We start from the raw sequence: 22,875 nt of genomic DNA on the forward strand, positions 1-22,875 counted from the left end.
GGTATGTAGTATTAGAATCCTTTTTAAATGAGATTGTGGAAACAGTGCATAAAATGGTTTAAGAATGGAGTCTGATTTAGTTTCTGTTTAAGTAAAGTATTGGAAAATGCCTGTTGCAGTTAGTAGAAGTAGATTTGAGTGTGAGGCATTTCTAGGAGGTAGAAGATCATGTAAATTCATTAGCTTTCTGCCTTGAAGTTGAACTGGTTATATTATTTGTGTTTTTCTTAATATACTTTTTTTTTTTATTAATATGGCTGGGCTATTCACTTAGAAATTCACAACCATTGAAAATTACTTAAAGTTTATTATCATGGGGATATTCTGTGAGTTTCTTTTATCAGAAGACGAACTAAGGGCAACAGTTATCACTAATTTTGCTTAATCTGAAGTACTTGCTGTTCCATAAAGTTTTTTTCTGACATTTTAGTGCACAGCTGGAATTCTGATTACTCAGTATGATTCCTAGCTGAGATTTTCTTAGAAACAAACCTAGGATGTGTCAATGATTTGTCTGCTATCGAGTAGACAATAGGTGGTCTAAAAACACTGCTTGTAAACCTGCTTAAACAGCAAATATGTTGTTGAATTGTGTTTCCTCATGATAGACATTGATGAATGTCAGACATCGGGAATTTGCATGAATGGTCATTGTATAAATACTGAAGGATCCTTTCGATGTGAATGTCCACCTGGCTTAGCTGTTGGAGTTGATGGTCGTGTGTGTGTAGGTGAGTGAGATTTTTTTTTTAAATTGAAAGGTAAGGGGAGTTATGCAGTATATGACATCCTTCTGGGAAATGCTGTTATCAGCTGTAGAATTAAAACAAATCAAGGAGGTCCTTTTCTTAAATAAAATTATCTTTTTTGTTTTACTCTGTTGTATGTTTGTTTCCATGTGTGTACATATATATATATATATATATATATATATATATATATATATTCAGAATTATATTCACTTGCACAACTTCTACTTCAGTTCACAAAAGGAAGTGTATCTCCTGATTGGGGCACTGATATTTTTGCACTCCTGTTTTCTTATCTTTCTCTATTCTGGAAACATTCTCCCTCTACCATAGTGTTAAAAAAGATAAAGCTTTAGCAAGAGGAAGAGCAAAAATTAGATGAATAGGTTCTGTGAAATCAAGTGTCTTTATTGCTGATTATTAGGAAATCTATCACATAAAGTCAGTGTTAAAAGTGAAGAAGCTTACATTGCTTTGTGGAATCAGGCTGGTGCCACCTCTTGTTTTACCTGTTACTCCTATAATACTTTGTAAACTTAATACTCAGCTTTAGTCTTCTTGGAATCTGTTTGTTTTTGAGGTGTACACTTTCTGAACTACTGGTGAATAATCTTGTGATATAATGCACTAAACTGGGTTGACAATAAAGAGATTTTTCACCTTGCCCATTCGGAGCTCTACGATAAGTTCCTGATTAGAGCTTTCCAGAGGAAAGAGGAGCGTTTCCAGCCTGATGAAGAATAGAAGGTTATTCAATCAATTTCTTCATTTCTAATCAGTAATGTAGAATGGAGAGGAATATACCTTTTTTTCTAAAGTTTCTGAGAATGATTGTTCTACATGCAGTAGCTACTATGATACTGCTGAGTTTCTTAAATCAGATTTGGGCAATCCACAGGAGATACCATTTTTTCCCTTCTTCTGCTTATCAGAGCATCACTTCTGTTGTGTTTCCTACACCACTTCTCTCATGAACGTAGCTATCATTGGGCATATTGACAATCCAAAGGTCAATCAGTGCATAGGTGTGCTTTTAAGTTCTAGCAGGGAAGTGTGTCTATAATGGTGTACTGGAGTGAAAAGTGCAACTCTGGTAGCACAGGGCAACAACTTCTTTTTTGCTGCTGGCTACTGCACTGCTATTGAAGCTGGTATTTTATCAGTTTAAGTGGTTTAACTAGCGATATATAACAGATTCATGGAGCAATGAAAGCAGAGAGCAAGCCATTGGCTTAGCTCTGCAGTAGATGCAGATATTAACCAGTGCTATGATTATTCCTACTAATGGATGCATGTATATGTCTAAACTGCATGTGTCCAAATAATATGTCAAACTTGATCACAGAATCTTAAGGTTATTTCACGACAAAGGGATGTGAGATACTGCATGCTCATGTTGCTATTATCAATCAATTTATAGTTTTAAAATTCCATTTTAAAATTTTTTGTTATGCAAAATTTCATCATTCTTGAGAGAAAAATCTTGTAAAAGCATTCCTATCAAGTACCTGCGCAAATTAGTCCTTTCTGTTATCAATTCAGTTTAAGAGGTGCATGTTAAAAGCTCAGAATAGCTTAGAAAATAATCTTAATAAAAAGCAGTTTCTTACATTCAGCTGAAATGCAAGTATTTGTTTTTATTTTAATTATTTTAAACTAATGAGATTTTTTAGTAAGCAAAACTGTACTAAAAATTGAACCAACAAAAGCAAGGATTGTTTTCTGGTCAGGTTGTTTGTTTTCTGTTCTCTGGTCAGGTTGTTTGTTTTCTTCTAGTTTATTAAAAATTTGGAGAAAAGCAGTGAAAAGATATAAGAATCAGAAGAAGAAGTGTGTACTGTTTTTAATATAGGAATTTCACTGCACAGTGACACAGCAGCAAAACCAGATTTGAGTACAAGCTGTTCAGTACCTTTTTCGTGGTCCAAGTTGGCCTCATCTTCACCCTTGTCAGTGATACAGCTGCAAAGAATCAGTTCAGTGCTCAGTTTTCTGTGTTCCCTTTTACCTAACATTGCCACAGTTCTAGCAGTGAAATGCTTCACAAATTGGCCGTCACCTATGAACAATATGTTTTATTTGAAAATGTTCAATTCCACATATCATAGCTTTAGGGTTTACCATAAAAGCTTAAGTTTTCAACAGGAAATATCCTTAATATGGGAAAAATCATAAGGTAGAATCATGATTTATTTGGAAAATTCTCTGTAAAAAGATGATGTAATTATTCCAGGTCTAAAATAAAAGAGGAAATTTCCAATAGTGCGTAACAAAAATGTCCTTATACATGACCTTCAGAATGGAATTTCAGAGCCAGTTTGCTGTTCAGAATTTTATGTGTATGTATGTATTTACACATGCTGTGCTAGCTACAGGAATTCTCTGGCTATTCTGTCTTACTTATGACAAGACAACCTGGCTGCTGGAAAAGTATTTGTAGTAACAGCATTTATAATCTCAAAGTTAGTAAGTTACATGGAGCAGCATCCTTCTAGCAGTAATCTTACAAACATGCTAGGCAATTATCAAAACAATAAGAACTTTAAAAATAGAGGCTGTAGTCTAACTTCTTATTTAAGCATTATTTTACTTTTGAATAGTAATATTGATTCTGATGGGATTATTCATAGAATAAAGGAATAAAGTGCTCTTTTATTTAACATTAATAAATATGTTAGAGTCAACCACTAAATGTTATTCAAGTTATTCGAAAAAAAAAAAAAAAAAAGAAAAAAGAAAAAGTAGAGCAAAGGAGAACAAATGCTTGGAAAAGGAACAGTTAGATAACTACTCAATGCCAAGATAGTATTTGCACACATCTAGAATTTGGCTATACTTCTAACTGCAACTTCATGTTAAGATACCTCTGCTGGCTCTGTGTGTATGTGTGTCATCTCAGAACTTGCACTGACCTGTGGCTGTAGCTTTGTACAGTGTTGTTTGTTCTATGCTGAGGTACTTTTTGTTATGATTCAGTCTGCATTTCACATCTCTGCCCAAATACAGGACATCCAGGACAAAATATCTAAGTTTAGCTTTAGTCTGGTTATTTTGCAGTGCCTGTCATGAGCATTGCATGATTCATCCTTCTGAAACATCTGGATAAGTGCAGTGGCTTTCACTGAAGATAGGTCAACCACTGGTCCACCAGGCCCTGACCACAAATACAGTGGTGATAATATTTCTAGGTGCTGAAGTGTTTCGCTACACAATTTGAGAGTCTATAAATGATCTTCCAAGACCATCCTCCAGAAAAATATGGAATAAAATCCCAGAGACAAGCACATGGTTACAAAAGCACCAATGCTAGGATATGGTTCAGGGCATGAAATAAGTTCTCCAGCATTCTGAAATTAGTAGTCCAAGGCTGATCAAACTATTTAGGGAGCAGAGCAGGGAGAGGCGTCTGGTCAGAACTATTGTGCCATTGCAAACTTAAGCTTAGCAAGGTGCCTCAAGCAGCTGATGTGCAGATGGAGCATGAGAAGCACAGCCTTGGGAGAACATTCTTCCTGTCGCAGTATTGCTTTTTAGCTTCTTGAAGAATGAGCCTATTTATTCCTTCTTTGTGGGCTTTGTGAATCACTGTCAGTGTAGATTAGATTGTTTTCCTACAATTAGTGAAGAAATTCTCCACCAGGTTTCCTGTTCTTCTTTTATAAAAACTTTGTTGAGAAAGTACTTGCTTCCGTCTAATGTATGGCTTCTATAGCTTCCTTCAGCTGCTTTCCACCTTCACATCTTTGAAGATCTTCCAATAAAGTACTTCTTCCATAATTTCCAATCTTTTCTCCCACTGAAAATTTCCCCTCATGGCATTTTCTTCTCTTGAATTGCTTCTTCATTCTCTCCTGGATGCATAACTAGGGGAAAACCTTCACTTCTGTGAGAGAACAGCGATCAAAGTTCTTTTATTCATAGCAGAGTGTGACAGATTGACATCTGGACTTTCTAGACACGGATGAAAAGGACATGGTGCAACTAACTATTTTGCTGGGTACATAAGCTGACTTTTCTTGTGCAATAATACTTTATTGTTGTCAAGCATAAAAATCTTTTCCTGCTGTCATGTGTAAGTGAATTGTACTGGCTTCACCTAGGCTCTTGGCACAGAACGAGCCCTGAAATCTGGGCTGCATTTAGCTGTGCTCCAGAACTGCTTGTCCTATGGGAGACCACAGACAACATTTTATGTACAAGCTATGCCATTTTTCAGGAGCCAGCTTACAGCTAAGAGCTGGCAGGACACATAAGAAATTGCCAGTTCTCGTTGGAATTGGCTCTGTAATATTTTTCGTGCAAATTTCTTTGTTGTTTTTGGGACATGTTTAAGGCATCTATCTGCATTCCCTTGGATCCTCTTTGATTTAAGTGAACTGAGACTCATGTTCAGACCATAGTTCTACTGGGAGTTCAGCAAGTAATATAACTGAAGCCATCCTCTAGTCTGAATTGAATTGAAGCCATCTAGTCTGTAAATAGCTGAAGTTCTAGCAAGTGTGAAGTTCTAGCAAGTGTCTCTAGAAGAATAGAAGTAAAAACTAAAGACTACTTACTCTGTATCCTGTTGTTCTCAATTGCATGTTTAGGTTGAATGTCCACAAACACCCTTGCTAGAAGATAGCCCATATTATCCTTTAAACACTTATGCAAAAGGCATCTGACCCTGAAATGTCCAATAAAAAAAAAAAAAAGCATGAATAGCAATAGCAAAACATGTTAAAAGCTGTCTAAAAGAATTTCCTAAAATTCTGACTAATGCTGAGCCTGCAGTCACCAATACCTGCAGGTCCCTTTCATAGTTAGTGTACATCCATTTCACTTGGGGCATAAAGAAGTAAAATAAAATATTTATTTGTTTTCCCTTTGTTAGATACTCATATGCGTAGCACATGCTATGGAGGTATCAAAAAAGGAGCATGCATTCGTCCTTTCCCTGGTGCTGTGACAAAATCTGAATGTTGCTGTGCCAATCCTGACTATGGTTTTGGAGAGCCATGTCACCCCTGCCCTGCTAAAAACTCAGGTAAAAAGTTATATTTCTTCAAATACTGTTTTTTTGAAAAAATCTTATTCAGATCAAGGGCTCATTTACTTGATACATTAAGGAGAATGAATAGTTTACTTAATAGAACTGTACATTGAAAGTGTTTGCTCCTTTTAAGAAAAGCAAACTCTCTGGTATTCTGTATTGAGTTTTGTTACGCATTGTAACTTTTGAGGCAAACCAAGTTACAGGGCTGCTCAAACTGTGACAAAATTGGAAAAGAAGGAACAGGAGTTCTATGAGTGAAACTGGATACTTGAATTAAGTATTGACACTAAATAATGATTAGGTAAAGAGAAGAAGCAGACATCTCTGATAAATCTTTACATTTCCTAGTTCAGTAAATCTAGTATAAGAGAATGTCTTGTATTCACTTTAGAAATCTATAATTTTTAGGAATTAGTTCTTCAAATGAGCATGGACACTGAAAAAAAAAAAAGACTCTTGCAAACAGAATTGAGATGAGATGTCTTGGATGGTAATTTCATGTTGTTTTAGAGGAAGTGAAGAAATTCTAGAGGAAGTGAAGAAAAACTGGCCTTGTGGTACATAAGTAATATCAGAGGGAGACGGTACTGTCAAGACTATAATGAAATCACTCTAGTGTTTCATTTTTGTTATCAAATTTTTTTTTTTAATATGTGCAGAAGTTCAGAGTGGAATGTTACTATCATGTCTAGCTAAGGTATCTATAGATAATTCATGTGAACACTGACATTTGATTACTTAAATTGTAGAAAATTGTTTTGAGAAAGAATCAAGTGGATTTATTTTAGGATTAAAAAAGCAAAACACTACAAATGACTTCTTTTTTTTATTTCCCTCAACATCTCTTGCTGCAATGAATAGCGGAGTTTCATGGCCTGTGTAGCAGTGGAATAGGTATTACTGTGGATGGACGAGGTATGTTGTACATTTTATTTAGTATATGTGATTGGAGGTGGGAAAAAATGCTTAAAAACAGATTTTTCTGTAATGTACATGAGGACTAATATTTTACTTTTAGCATTTTCATTATTAAAGCATAATAACTAAGTACCACCTAAAGAAAAGACCAGAATTAGTTCCCTACAATCATAGATGTTATCTTAATCCAGCAAGAAAAAAAACAGTGTCCATTTTAAATTCTGACATTATGTGAGTTTTAGGATACAAGACAGGTTCCCCTGATTTGGATAATGATAGGAGTCACTTGCATTTTTAGCTGATTTTCTATCATTTAGAATAATAGCGGAGCAGTTCTTCACTCCAGATCCAGAGATAATTTCTCTGATGAGGTACTTGTAAGGAAGCTTACTAAAAAAGGTCCTTCTATTTAGTTCCTGGAAGTCAGAGATTGCATTTGTTGCTGGAATTTGTAAGGTTCTAGCTCCTTTTTCTATCAGCGGAGAGGGGAATTTTACAAACAGTAGTTGAGCCAAACCTGAAGGAAGGGCAAGACATGCTTTACCTTCCAGTTAAATAGGACAGGTTGGAGAAAGAGTGGTGAAACACAATTCTGTTTTTTTTTTTGCTAGGTGGTTCCCCGATGAGTTAATAAAGTTGCAGTCAGATACTGTACATGTAATATTTCCAGGCATTTAATCTGTATAGTTTTTATCCTCATCAGCGTTAAAGCTCTTAACTCAGTTCAGCAGGAACAGAATGAGACCCGTGGAACATGATACCTAGTAACAGTCATATAACTTTTTTTTAAAAAAGCACTGTATTAGAAGGGTTCAGTACTGTAATTACATGTGCATAATTTTATCTTTGCTTTTTGAGCTCGTTCCTTAATATCTTGCCAAATTTAAAAGCAGTGTGAGATATGTAGCTTGTATATCTCATGAAGAAATAACAGCAGTGCATCACAATTTTGTACAAATACTGCCTTACTGTTAGGATTTGCTTATAGGAGGCTTTACATTCTTTTGGATATGTGGAAAATGAAATTTCTCACTAAAAATGTAAGACTAGTTAAGCTCTCCATCAACTGCAAGCTAAATACCATAATCTCTTGGGGGACCTGAATAAAACTAGTATTTTTTGTACATCTTTCACATGAGCTCGTAGACAGTTCTCTTGATACTATTCTTTCTGCTATTGACGCCATGGGAGATTGTTTGCCAGTTTTATGTCCTGAAGGAGAGGAATACTGATCCTGCAGCTGGTCGCTAATTTCTGTTGTTTTCCTCATCAAAAGCAATAAGAATCCTTATCTAGAGTGAATGGGAATATATTTTACCAGTGAAGGTCTTGGCATGTAGAATGACTTTCAGTTGATTCATAGCTTGTTAATTAAGCTGCTATCCATCACCACATACTTACTGCTTGCATTCAGCTTGTGGTTAACAAGCCCAAAACCTTTAAATCTTCCTGTGGGAGGAATCTGAATGCACTGATGAGGGCAAAGATTTTACTGTCTGATTCGACATAAAAGGTAAAAGGAGGGATTGGACCTTCTAAAAGCATTAACTTTGAGGAGTTGGACACTATGATCCTTCTGGGTCACATCCAACTCAGAATATTCTGTGATTCTATTATTAACTTCATAAGGAGAAACAGAATCATGAAATGTGGTTTTCCTGCAAGATATAAACAAGGCCAGTAAAATACAGAAAACTTTCTGCTTTAAGGAAAACATAAAGCTGAAATATTATATTACTTTATACTTTCTTAAGAAATGTTCAGATGTCTCAGATCTTTGAGTTTAATCCAGGTATAGCATAACTTTTAGAATCATAGAATTGTTTGAGTTGGAAGAGACCTTTAAAGGTCATGTAGCCCAACTCTCTTGCAATGAACAAGGGCATCTACAGTTCAATCAGGTTGCTTAGAGCCCTGTCCAGCCTGGCCTTGAATGTTTCCAGGGATGTGGCATCCACCACATCTTTGGGCAACCTGTGCCAGTGCCTCACTACCTTTTCCTTACATTCAGTCTAACTCTCCCCTCTTTTGTTTTAAACAATCTCCCCTTGTCCTATCACAGCAGCCCCTGCTAAAGTGTCTGTCCCCTTCTTTTGATAGCCCTCCTTTGAATACTAAGAGGCTGCTTTCAGGTCTCCCTGTAGCCTTCTTGTCTCCAGACTGAAAGATATTTTCCAAATACATCTCAGAGTATATGTAAATTACGGGGAATATCCTGATCTAAACTGCACTATGTTTCTAGAGGAAATGTCCTTTATAAAAAAATGAATTGTACAAATATAAAACAATATTTTTATGAAGTCACAGCTAGACCAGCATACCTTCTGTTTTTTCCAGTGTTTGGAAAGGGAACTATTTAAGTAATGGGCTTACCGTATGGGAACTTAACTTAGTATTGAAAACCCCTCTTTTCCTTAGAGGTAAAAAAAAAATATTAAAAATAGCCTGTTCCTGCTCTTATAGTTCATATAAATATTCTGGAATTTTCCAACTACAGCAGAAACTCTATATGGGACTGTAAATTTAGGGAATATATCTCATTCATCATCCTATTCTGTCCATCCAAGAGAAATTTCAAAATTCCAATAAATATTGTGATTTCTATAAGTCTGAATATGCTGTGGTATTGATGTATGCATTAGTTCTGTATTAGGAAATGTATTTATATCACCTAATAAATTATATCTTCTTACCTAGATCCTCAAACCACAAGCATTGAGTGCACAGGCTTGGTATTTTGCATCAAGGTATTCTTACAAACATGTAGTCATTCTATTGATTTAGGGTGGAAGGCATGCCTGCAGGTCATCCACTTTAGCATTCTGCTCAGAGCAGGGCTAACTTCAAAGTTGAATCAGGTTTCTCAAGGACCTGCCTAGTTGTATTTGGAAGATCTCCAAGGATGGAATTCCCACAGCCTCTGAGCAGCTTACTCTAGTGCTTAACCACTCTTGTGGGGAAGAATTCTTTGCCTAGCATTCAGTTAAAATTTCCCCAGGTGTAACTTTTAACTGTTGTCTCTTGCCCTTTTATTGTATAACTCGGACAATAGATTTGTTCCATCTTCTCTGGGACAGAATCGCAGAATCACAGGATGGGCCAGGTTGGAAGAGACGTTAAGGATCATGAATGTCCCATCCCCCTGCCACAGGCAGGACCACTAACCTCCCCATTTAATACCAGACCAGGCTGCCCAAAGCCCCATCCAATCTGGGCTTGAACTCCTCCATGGACGGGGCATCCGCAACCTCTCTGGGCAGACTGTTCCAGCACCTCACCACTCTCTCTCTGTAAAGAACTTCCCTCTGACATCCAACCTAAATCTTCCCTCCCTCAATTTAAAACCATTTCCCTTTGTCCTGCTGTTATCTACCCTCTCAAAGTGTTGACTCCCCTCCTGTTTATAGGCTCCCTTTAGGTACTGAAAGGCTGCAATGAAGTCACCCCACAGCCTTCTTTTCTTCAGACTAAACAAGCCCAGCTCCCTCAGCCTGTCTTCATAGGTGAGGTGCTCCAGACCCCTGATCATTCCTGTGGCTCTCCTCTGGACCCTCTCCAACAGTTCTCTGTCTTTCTTGTACTGGGGGCTCCAGACCTGGACACAGTACTCCAGATGGCGCCTCACAAGAGCAAAGTAGAGAGGGACAATCACCTCCCTGTCCCTGCTGGCCACCCCTCTTCTGATGGAGCCAAGGATACCATTTGCTTTCTGAGCTGCAAGAACACACTGCTGGCTCATGTTAAGCTTTTTATCTATCAAGACCCCCAGGTCCTTCTCTGCAGGGCTGCTCTCAAGGACTACTCCTTCCAGTCTGTATAGATGCCTGGGATTCCTCCAGCCCAAGTGCAAAAGCTTGCACTTTGCCATGTTGAACCTCATTATGTTTACCCAGGCCCACCTTTCGAGTCTATTGCGTTCCCTCTGAATGGCATCCCATCCTTCCACCGTGTCAACTGCACCACTCAGCTTGATGTCATCAGCAAACTGGCTGAGGATGCACTCGATTCCATTGTTGATGCCATTGATAAAGATGTTAAAGAACACCGGTCCCAAGACAGACCCGTGGGGGACACCGCTTGTTACTGGCCTCCACCTGGACACAGAACCATTAATCACCACCACAATCTGTGGCCTTTTAACCAATTTCTTATCCATCGAGTGGTCCACCCATCAAATCCATGTCCCTCCAATTTGGAGATAAAGATGTGGTGGGGGACCATATCAGGGGCCTTGCTGAAGCCCAGGTAAATTACATCGGTCACCTTTCCCTTGTCCACCAATGCCATACTCCATCATAGAAGGCCACCAAATTGGTTAAGCATGACCTTCTCCTGGTAAAGCCGTGCTGGCTATCTCGGATCACACTCTCATTCCTCATGTGATCAAGCATGTCATCCAGGATGATCTGTTCCATGATCTTCCCAGGCACAGAGGTGAGACTCACCGGCCTGTTAGTTCCCGGGTCCTCCTTGCTCCCTTTCTTGTAAATGGGAGTGACTTGACCCTTCCTCCAGTCATCCAGGACCTCACCTGAAGCCACAACTTTTCAAATATGATGGAGAGCAGCTTGGCAACCAACTCAGCCAGCTCCTTCAGAACCCTGGGATGCACGCGATCTGTCCCCATGGACTTGTACACACTCAGTCTCATGAGGCGGTCTTGGACTTGCTCTGCCCTTACAGTGGGGGGGGATTTACTGCCCTGGTCCCCACCTAGAGGTTTAGGGAAGCAGGGCATCCATCATGCAGGAACCATCTTAATTATGAGAGAACTGCTATCATATCTCCCTGTCACCATGGTCTTGCTCACTAAAGAAACCCAATTAATTCAACCTCTTTTCATGTATCATATGCTACACCCCTCTAACAATCTTTGCAACTTTGAGTTATTCTCCCCAGTCTACTGATATATCTCTTGGATTGAGAGGCCCAAAACTGAGCACATTATTTGACACAGATTTGGTGTCATCTGTGCCAAATGGAGGGAAATAATTGCTTCCTTCACCCTCCTGTCTGCTCTAAATAGCAGCCCCAACTTCTAGTGAGTCAGATGCTCCCTTCAATTTGATTCTGTCCACATCACTTAGTCAGGTTTTTCATACTTTCCGATGTCTTGTCTTATCTTCTGTTAATGCAGATATTAATGAATGTGCATTGGATCCTGACATTTGCTCAAATGGCATTTGTGAAAACCTACGTGGCAGCTATCGTTGTAACTGTAACAGTGGCTATGAGCCTGATCCTTCTGGAAGGAACTGTGTGGGTAAGTTGCTCTCTTTTGTTATAAATGTTGAATAATTCATCACCATGTTGATGATAATTTGAATTGATAGAACATGGGTTGCAAGGAGACAAATATGTTTTTACAGCTACACTGAAAACAAAACATTTCTATTGATCCAATCTTCCCTGGTAATTCCACAGCCAGTATTTTTACTGCTGTCTTTTTCTGATATTTGGCAGAGGTTTGATGATTTTTTTTAAGACCATTTGTTTGGGATGTGTAGGCATGAGATATCATTGCAGGTTTGGATTTGTTTTTCTCAAAAGCGTGGATCAGTTTATATTATATTCTGTTGTACAATAGCATTTCAAATGTGACACTTTCAAGACCGGATGATAAGTTGCCAAGAACTGAAAGTCATGGTTTTGCATAATAAAATGTAACAGATGTAACAGATGAACAGTATCTGGTGGTCTAGGAGCACAATCTGTGCAGTAATTTGTGATGTCCCTAGGTTGCAAGTACAACAAGTACAGTAGGATTAATTGATGCATGCTGAGTACTCTAATTTGTGAAAGCTTTCAGGAGAGTAAAGTTAACCAGTCCTGCAATTTACCAAGTCATAACTGGCTAGTAGGTACAAGTCTAACACTAGTTTTTCAAAATATATTGGTTGCCTTGAGTGTAATGCCTCTGGTGTATTTCACGGCGGCTACAACAGATACAAAAAAAAAAAAAAAATACTATTTGATAGAGGAAATTCTCACCTACAGAATGCTGTTTTCACCACCATTAGCTATGCATTTTTGCCAGTGAGGATCCAAAGACTGCATGCCATACTCATGAAAATCTGCACAAGCAGAGGAGACCCATTTTCACTGTTAGCACTGGTGAAATGCACCACCTACTGCCTCACTGTGAGAGTGAGGTGCCATTTTTTCCCACACTGAGGAATTCATTGATACGCTTTCGCTTCATCCACACTTCCATGTCAGACACTGTTCAGTTAGACTGCCTCTGCTGCTATCTGTTGCACAGCAACAACGTTGTTGGGAAGGTTCAATCCCTTCTGCCATACTGCCAATGTCTGCCTTTGATGTTGTGGGCCAACATAATAAAGTAGGAGGCATTACTTTTGGAGCAGTCCTCATATTTATTTTAGGTCGCCACCAGAATCACAGGAGTGAGATTTTTTAATTAAGAGACCTTCAGTTGTCAGGTTTTTTGCAGTTTGGTTTAGATAGAGTATTGTTGCAATATCTAGGTACATTTTCTGTAAGTGTTTGGCAGTACCCACTGGAAAAGGCCTAGCATTACACATTTCAGAGTCTGGAGAATTAATGCTCCTCCTCATGTTTCTATATGATCATGTTTGCTTTTTTTTAATTTATTTGGGAATTCTTATATTAAAAAAAAAGTATATACCACAAGTACATTTTGCAGTAGTAGTGCTTATAATCCTATTATAGTCTTGCAGTTTTTAACACAAAACTTAAGCTTTTATTAAAGACTAATGGAAATCTTCCTGAAATCATTGGAAAGTCTTAAATCTCATCCTACCATGATAGATTTATTTGGAGGAATTACTGTTCCTGACACTTAAAGTTTACTGATCTGTCATTGGTATTTGTGGACAACAAAACTGCAGCATTTTTGATGGAGAAAACCTGAACTATTAAGTGTGGAATAATTTTAATATTGAACATTCCAACCTAGGAACATGAAGTAGCCAAAGTGTTTCTTTTCATTTCCTTGATTTAAGAAATTTTGCAGCTACTTCCTTTCTGAAGGCCCTAAATATGACCTTTTGACAGGAAATACAGTACTTCACAATACTTCTCATTCTTAAAATTTTTAATTCTTAAAATACTTCCTATAATATTCTTTTTAGAAATTGTTTTCAGGGAAAGAAGTGTTATTTATCTAGTTACATTGGGATTCTGTGACTGCTGGTATAGGAATGTATCTTTTTAATTATATAAGTAAAAATGCAGCATGCTCACTGTGGGGATGCTTTTATTCTTAGATGTGAGAATTTTTGCACAAAATAATTTATGAATATTCAAATTAAAAGTTGAAATGTTTTAGTTAATTATACAAATTAAAATAAGCTGAGAAATTAAAATAATCAGGAGCCACATTATTCTGTGTTTTTACATTGCATGTCACAATAGGTGGAAGTCCACATCTGAAGTTTAACTGCAAGACCCTAAGAAATAATACTTTTGTAACACTGATAGTTCAAGTAAAAGGGCATATGACAACAAGTTCAAAATTAAAAATTTGCTCCCTTGGAAAACTTCAATTCCAAGTCCATCCTCTTCTAATTAGTTGAAATTATATGAGGTCAGATTAAGGATCAGTAAGTTGAGGATCTTCTTTGCGGCTGCAAAACTTAAATTCTGTATGTATTATTTGGGGAAATTAAGGCTGCATTGCCTGAAGTCTAATGGAATTTATAGGCATGAGTTGCAAAATCTGATGTTGTTGGGGAATTAAGAGCCTTGAGATTGTATTTATTGTGCTTTCTTTTTTTCTTCTTTATTTTAAACTTAAACTCTCTAAAATCTCTTAATCAGCTGCAATTTTGACTTTAGGAAATGCAACTGGAGAAAACATCAGACTTATCACAGTTTATCCTTTTATAAACTTAGTATTTGTGAAATGTGTTAGGAATTAAAGGAAAGTCATTTAAAATTATGATTTTTACACTTAATATTTTAATAATTTGGACATGAAGTTTGATTTATTTTTTATAGCTATTCTTAATCTAAAGGGGGCTCAGGCACTGATATTATTTGATGGGTTTTTCTTATTGAGTATGCTTCCTATTCTAGTCTTAATCATAGTTTTTTTTTCCTGATATATGATACACACCTACTCTAGTGGTATGTATATGTAATCTAAGATGTGTACCATACATGAACTATTTAAACACATATTGATTTAATGGATTTCAAATCCTTTTTTTTTTTTTACTATAAAAGAGGATTAGAATAGTAGTCTAACAAGCCTTTACTTACGTATCTTAAAAAAAAGAAGACAGAAAACTGATAAAGGTCCTTTGAAGATGATATAGTCATACAATTAGATTATTAGGGTCATTCCAGGAGCACAGGAATATTGTTTAAGACTACCCATCAATTGTTTTTAAGGACTGCTATTGAAAATTTTTAAAACTTTGGTAAAAAAGAATCTGAAAATGGTTTAGATTTTTGAAAAAAAGGATTGGCATTTTTCACTGTAGGAAATTAGTCATTGTAGGAAAAAGCACATCTGGTAACCTAATTGTTGCTGTAGAATGCAACGGGGGCTTGTTAGAGAGATGAAGGCATTTTGTGGCATTTGATCTTACTGATATTAACTCATCTGTTGCAGACATTGATGAATGTTCAGTGAATGGGCTGCTGTGTGATAATGGCCTGTGTCGAAACACTCCTGGAAGTTATAGCTGCACTTGTCCAAAGGGCTATGTGTTCAGCACTGAGACAGACACGTGTGAAGGTGAGAAATCTACAAATTGTTAATTTTATTGCTTTATTTTATTTGCTTTTATTGCTTACATAGCATTAAAGTTAACTGATTAAAAACCATTCAGACTGGAGACAAGAGCAAGAGCAAGAGCACTAAGGTATGGCATAAAGCATTCCTCTTGTAATTTTTCTGCAGTACTTTTAGTGTGTTGGGTCTTGTCAATGAATTTCTATCGAAGTAATCAGTTCATTTTTGTATGAAAATGTTTTCCTTTCTTTAGACAACATATGTGGAAGATGAAATAAAAGCAAGTAGATACTTGCCTTTCATTATACGGTGATGACATAAAGTTTATAATTTAAGGAAAACCGCATGTTTTGATCACAAGAGATTCTTCATTTTTTCCCATCAGTCTATGATGATTTTTAATTGTAGATCACATTCTGATATGCATGCGGTTGAGTTCCTGGGTCTGGATGTTACTGCCTGGTGATAAAAAATTGTCTTTTGTTTTCCTCAAAATTCATACCTTATAGTCAAAATTGCTTTTGTTTTCATACTAATGCACAACGCTAGAGCAATGATAGTGTCACACTGCAGCAACTGAACACAGAATCACAAAATTATTGTGACTGCAGGGAACTGCTGGTGGAGGTCATGTTGTCTAACCTCCTGATTCAAGCAGGGCTATTCAGAGCAAGTTGCCTTTTGCCATGTCTAGATGGCTTTGAAACATCTCCAAGGAAGGAGATTCAACAACTTCTTTGGGAAATCTGTTCTAGTATTCAGTCACCAGCACAGTATGGAATTGCTTACTGATATTCTGGTTTGTGCCTATTGCTTCTTATCCTGTCATTGAGCACCACTGAAAAGAGCCTGTCTCTGTCCTCTTTGAACCGTCCTTTTGAATATACACATTGATAACATCCCACCTGAACCTTCTCTTCTTTAGGCTAAACAGTCACAGCTCTCTCAGCCTTTCCTCACAGGATATGTGCTCCAGTTCCTTCATCATCTCGTTGGAGCTTAGTTAGACTCTCTTCAGTATACCCTTGTCTCTCATCTACTGCGGGGCCCAGACCTGGACACAGCCTTCCAGGCTTGGTTTATGACCAAGCAAAGATTATATAAAGTATCCTCACCACAACATTTGCCAGTACCCTCATTGCTTGCAAGTGCATCCTATCTGGACACATGGTCTTAATGAATGTCCAGTTTGCTTAAGTGTTCCCTGGAGTGATTCTAGTCCAGAAGAGTACATCTTTTATGCTCCAACTTTTCCGCTTGATTTGTGGGAAGTGGGATACTAGAAAGACTGGTCTTTCTAGTAAAGGCAAGCAAATTTTAATAAGAAATTTTACTTATTTATTAGTTATTATTATTTAGTTTTTTAATTATTATTTAGTTTTAAGCAAAGCTGTGCAATAAGGGAGTTGAAATGAAAGTGTTGGCTTTTGTCTCACTTTTAATTAGTATTCAGAGCAGCAATATATCACTAGATTTTTTGCATTATTTTAAAAAATATATATTATTTTTTGCATTATATTATTATGATTAGGAAGTTTTTATAATAAATAATTGTACATTTGAGTGAGTGATGATGAAGGTACAATCTGTCTGGAATATGTACTATATAAACCAGCATCATCTTCTAAATTTGCCTGGAATAATGGCAGACATTATTGTCCTCAGCTGCTTGTTATTACTTATCAGGCACAAGTTACTTCCATGCAGCTAAACAAACATACGGAATGGAAAGTGGAAGCACTCTTTAAAATATTCTTGCTGTGTAAGATCAGTCAGGTTAACTTAAAACATTTCATTCGCAGCATATGCTGAATGGGCTAACTTAACACTGCAGCAGTGAGGAAGGCTCATGTGCCCTTTGCCAGTTTTCTTCAGAGCAGTGGAAGCAAGCAGCATGGGGGCAATAGCGTTTTGAATGTCTCCAACTGTTCAGAAAGTGAACATGTGTTTACACTCAAAGCATCTCATGAAATGGTTTAAATTCTGACAGTATCAAATCATTCACCTCTTCACCCCTTCTATTCAAAAGGAATTATGTTTCTTTATATTTCAGTACATGTGTGTTTCAGAGGCCACTTTTAAGAGTTAAGATTTCTTCTCTTCTTGTATGTTACAAATTAGCAGCACTTGCTCAGGTTAGGCATTTTCTTTTATCATGCTCCCATGGATTTATAGCACGCTGTGCTAAATTGTCTTAATGCCTAATATCTATCCACAATGTCTGTGTGAGATATTGTCTTCAGAGTCTGTCTTTATGTTGTGTTTCCATGCCTAAAAACATTTCTAGCAGTGAAAATTGCTTTCCATGTGCTTTTAATTATCAGAATGGAAAATCCAACAACTTCAAAGCATAACATTGAGCAAAAGATAGACCAATGAGATACCAGAATGGAAATAGCTTAATTATTGAAGTAGTAGTATATCCAGATTTTCAAATGTAAAAAGTAAATATGTATTTTAACAGTAATAGCAATAGTAATGGTATCAGAAATATTAATAAAAGACTAAGGTTTTGAACAAAAAAGTGTGCGGAAACATGACTGCACTGGGCCACAACATCTACAGGGAAAAAGTGATCTTTTCTGTCTTCTGGGCATTCTTGTGACTATTCCATCACCATTCCTGTGTTAGATCTTCCGCTAGCACAGGTTTTGGGGATCATAAAATTTCATAATTCATAGAATTATAGATTATCCTGAGTTGGAAGAGACATACTAGGATCATCAACTCCCATTCCAGCTCCGCACAGCACCTGTGTCTGAGAACAGTGTCCAAACGCTCCTTGAACTCCAGCAGCCCGTTCTATGCCCACCGCCCTCTTTCCCTGTCCCCCAGCTGCCCCTCCCCTGACACAGCTCCATGCCGTTCCCTCTGGCCTTGTCGCTGTCACATGGAGCAGAGCTCAGCGCTGTCCTCTGCTCCCAGGGTACATTTGGCCCTTTAGGCCCTTTAGGCTCCAGGTTACACTGCTGGCTCATGTTCAGCCAGAAAACCCCGATCCCTTTCTGCAGGCTGCTCTCCAACTCTTGTCACTAGGTCTGCATGTATAGCTAGATTTAACCTGTCACAGGAGTAGAATCTATGAGAATTTGTCAGTTGCTGTTGCTTAACTTTATGCCCTTTAATTTGTCACAATTTTTTTTGCAAAGTCTCTCTACTCCCACAGGAGTAAAGAGCTCATCCCAATTTAGTGTCATCAGTGAACATGTGTAGTTTATCTTCAAGTCCTGCATTCAAATCACTGATGACAATGCTTAGAGAAATGCCCCTAAAAGGAGTTCCACGAAACCGCATTATTGTCTAGCTGCCAACCTGATGTAACCACACTTACCATACCACTTTGAACCCGAGTCATCAGCAGATTAGTTGTTCACAAAGCATGGCTTTGTGCCTTTGACTACTTGTATGCTGGACATTTTGTCCAGTTCACTGAGGAGCAGGGAAGTTCTTTAGATAGCATTGCCAGCAGATTTTGTCTGCAAAATCATAGTATCTAAACAGGTTATATATAAGATTAGAAAGAGTTTAAAGCATGTTTTATGAAGACAGGATTCTAGTAAAAGTATAGATGGCAGATATTTCTAAATAGTAACTTAGATCACTTTTTTAAGGAATATGAGACTTCTTTTAGTTTTTATCCAAAGGATATATGTGCAGTTCCCAAATTAACTGTTCAGGGATCACATATAAAAATAGGAACAGGGAACTCATGTCATATGTTCAGAATAACACAATACACTACTTGGTGACAGTCAGCTAGTAATGTAGGTACTGAGACATTTCATAATTCAAGTCAACCTGAATATAGAAAATGCAAACACCTTATTAGGAGGTCGATCCGTAAGTTAAAGTCCATTCTGCTGTGAAGGAGGAATGACTGAGTTGATCATTCAGAGTCATAAGTACAGCTGTTCAGGTTTCTGTTTTGTGCCTTTATTATTTCCTTGGTTTAGAGATAGATGAATTAATGCACTTTATCGCTTGTTTTCTTTTTTGACCTGGAAATGTTTGTCAGATATTTTTGAATGCTTGTAATGAGTTTATTTCCTTCATGAAATAACAGTTGTTGTTTCCCTTTGTTCTTTTTCATAATCCTATATATCTGCTGAATTCTGAGAAATGATTGCATGATTGGGTACAAATGCAACAGTAATATTTAAAATAATCAAATATTTTATTAATGTAAAAAAAAAAAACATTTAAAATCAAAAAGACAAAACCAAAGAACCAACCCTTAGCCAAAACTTCAGATTTGTAAGAATATTTTATTTTTGAACAGTTATTTTAGTGTAATCAACTCTAAAATACTTGTAATTTTTTATTGTCTGTGTGGCAGATTTGGAAGGATATCCAGTTTCTTTCAGTGCATTTATATGCATGAAATTGCATACACAGGTTGTGAAGAATTTATCATCACCAGCTTGGATAAGATGGAATTGAAGGAAGTTAAACTGAAGTTTAGATTTAGCTGATCAGGCAAAAAAAGATTCAGGAGTGGTTTGGCATAAAACTCTCTATAAAACCTGTTAAATGTATTCTAAAGTTGAGTGGGTTGGCAATTTAAGGAATATATTCATCTCTTTTTTGTCTAAATTCTGCTTTCAAATGGACATTTAGTCATCCAGTTTGGAGTTACAGGTTCACTAGTTCTAGAAAAAAGACAGAAGCTTTACGTTGCGTTCTGAAAATGCTCTGATGCTTACTACTCACCAGTATATTTTTAATTAATATAACTATCATCAGTAACTGTGATAAAACAATGAAACATTTACTGTTTTCAGTTATAGTTGAATTGAAATTTTTTATCAATTTGTTCCAGAGAGTATAGGAGTTGTTTGAGTCTTCAGAGTCTGTGAAAGTAGAGATTTTTACAACAAGCTCTGTGGTTTAGATTGTGTTTCCAGTGACATAACTAGTTAAACGTAAACCAGATGTGCTTTGAAGTTTATTTCCAGGAATGTACAGCGAACTGTTTCAATTTTTGTTTCTATGACATTTACAATGTACACTCATTCCTCTTAAGCAAAAAGTCTTTAAATAAAAAAAAAGAAGTAAATATTTTCATACATTTGCTTTTTATTCTAAAATATAAAACAGTATTTAAAATCAAATATTTTACTTGCTTTTTTTTTTGAAATGCCACTTAGTGTTGTTAAAAGAAGGTTTATGGAAACAGTCTTTGGAGTTTGTTTATACTGTGCTTATGATACTTCTTTGTCCTGATTCAGTAGAGCACTGTTGGTGAAGTACGTTCATCCTTCAGTTTTTCTTTTTTTTCTGAATGGTGGTTTTGAGAAGTAGTCAGGAAAATATTATAAGCCTCTGAGTACTCGAAAGCACAGGGGTTGGGGAGTTGTTGGTTTGGTTTTTGTTTCTTTCTGTTCCGTTTCGTTGGTTGATTTTTGCTAACATGGAGCTGAAGCATATCACATGCAGAACATAACAAACAAATTTTTCAAGTTTGGGGGCCTGAAGCACAGTCACAAGATCATTTTGGAAACAGCTAGAAGTTAATGCCTCCAGAAATGCATAACCTCATCCTCATTGAAATCTGTTCTCCATATTTCTAACCCATGGAGAGAAATGGCATGGGATGAGTATTCCTTCATCTGCATCAGGGCAAAATAAAATAAGGAAAAGCATGACTCTGTGAGACAAAGTCCATCACCTGATCTTGGTTATGTGCTTTTGCCATTTTCAGCCCAGAGATGGGAATGTGAACATTTGTCTGAAGGATCAGGGAGTGGCTGGCACTGACAGTAAACAGGTGTAGATCTTCCTATTCTTCTACATTTTTGATCAGCTGGTTGCTCAGTTTGATTCTTTGTCTTTTACCAGAGAGTAAAGAATATAACCAATAAACCTATAGATGCTTTTCTCCTCTCCATTTCCATTTATTCTTGTATCTTTCAGTTTTGGGGATGCTGACTTTCATGTATGGTTCTCAGCCATTTTTTCATAGATTTGAGTTTCTTGTTAAGTGTGAAAACCAAAAGCAGAGATGTATTTTTCTAGAAAAAAATTGATTATAAATGTAACTTTTTAATTCTCGGGGAGAATTAAAGATAGGTGTAATAACCTGATACATTTTAAATTTATAAATGTGAATTATCCTAAGTTTTATGCGTTTTTTATATTCTGAGTATTATTAAAATAATGTCTTAGATAGTAGCAGTACTACTTTCTGCTCAGTGTAGTGTTTTGTCTTACACACTGGTGCTGTATGTGCAGGTGTGTGTGTGGTGGGGCTGACAACTGTAAAAATCATGTGACACTTTCCATGAAAATCTCCTGCTTTCATCTGTAACGTTTTTAGGCAGACTTGAAGCATTTTACCTGCAATTTTCCTTGCTGGATCTCTGACTCAGACTTCTAATGTACCTTTAAAAAAACTATCAGACAAAACACTTTATTTCCAAGAACGATTAGCTAGTAAGAAAATGTTGATCTTTGTATTGAGAAACATGGAAATATTGTGACCTCTTCTTTAAAAAACAATTGCTCCTCTATGCTACTGCAGCTTGTAGTTCTTCAGCTGTTTTTTTCCCCCTTTACTCTGAAATTGTGCTCATATTTGGCTAAGTTAGAAATCTAATTTTGCATGTACTCAGTGGAGATGTACTATATTCTTTGTGTGCAAAAGCTCCAAAATTTCCATGAGGTTGGTTGTGCCTGGTCCATTGTGGTAACTTCTCTGAAGTTCCTGCCTTAGGTGAACAGGGAAGAGCACTGAACTGGACAGATAAGCACACCAGCACAAAAGCAGAAACATAAACGCAGAGACTGATCAAAGATCCCTCTGGCCCAGTGTTAACTAAAATAGAGCAAGTACACAGCATTACTTTCCAGAAATACTCTCTGAATTGCTGTGATTTCAAAGTAGGATCTTTCCATTAATAAATGTCTATGAATTTCTCTTCAATAAGTTGTCCAGATTGATGTTGATTCATTAAAGTTTTCAACATCCCAGGAAGAGGTTTTCCAATTTCTCAACTCATTGTGTAAATAATTGTTTCTTTAGTTGTGTGGCTACCAGCTAGCTTCACTGGATGTCCCCTTGTTCTTGCAGTGCAAGTGATGGTGACATGTCGATACTTTTGACTGGGAGCAACTGTGTGTATCTTATGTATAGTCCACTTTCCCTTTCTTTCTCCCTCTGTACTGAGAGCTATTCAACATATAGTGCACTTTAAAGATGATCTTTATGCCTCATTGTGATCTATTTCTAATCTTGGGAATATTTGTTTTCCCTGTGAAAGCAGCAGACATTACTCTCTGCTACCAGGTATTGCTGGCTAGGAAAAGATAGGGAGACTAGGAGGCAGGAAACGTACCCTGGATTGTAAAACTTTAGGTAATAAAGTATAAAATGTATTTACGGGGAGGGGAAGGGATGCAGAGCAGATAAACGTTTTCCACATTGCCAGCTGGGATACAGGGGTGCTTAG

General features: G+C 37.0%; 1 protein-coding gene across 1 annotated transcript in view; it reads left to right on the plus strand.

Moving 5' to 3' along the window:
* Positions 1–22,875, plus strand: part of FBN2 (fibrillin 2) — a 167,873-nt gene that overhangs the window by 73,643 nt on the left and 71,355 nt on the right. Inside the window, exons 15-19 of the mRNA XM_085213340.1 lie at positions 609–731; positions 5,623–5,775; positions 6,646–6,699; positions 11,840–11,965; positions 15,305–15,430. Of these exons, the coding sequence (XP_085069466.1) occupies positions 609–731; positions 5,623–5,775; positions 6,646–6,699; positions 11,840–11,965; positions 15,305–15,430 (582 nt within the window). The remainder of the gene's footprint in view (positions 1–608; positions 732–5,622; positions 5,776–6,645; positions 6,700–11,839; positions 11,966–15,304; positions 15,431–22,875) is intronic.

The sequence above is a fragment of the Meleagris gallopavo genome, chromosome Z (genome assembly GCF_905368555.1).
Source record: "Meleagris gallopavo chromosome Z, MGAL_WU_HG_1.1, whole genome shotgun sequence".
Classification (NCBI taxonomy): domain Eukaryota; kingdom Metazoa; phylum Chordata; class Aves; order Galliformes; family Phasianidae; genus Meleagris; species Meleagris gallopavo.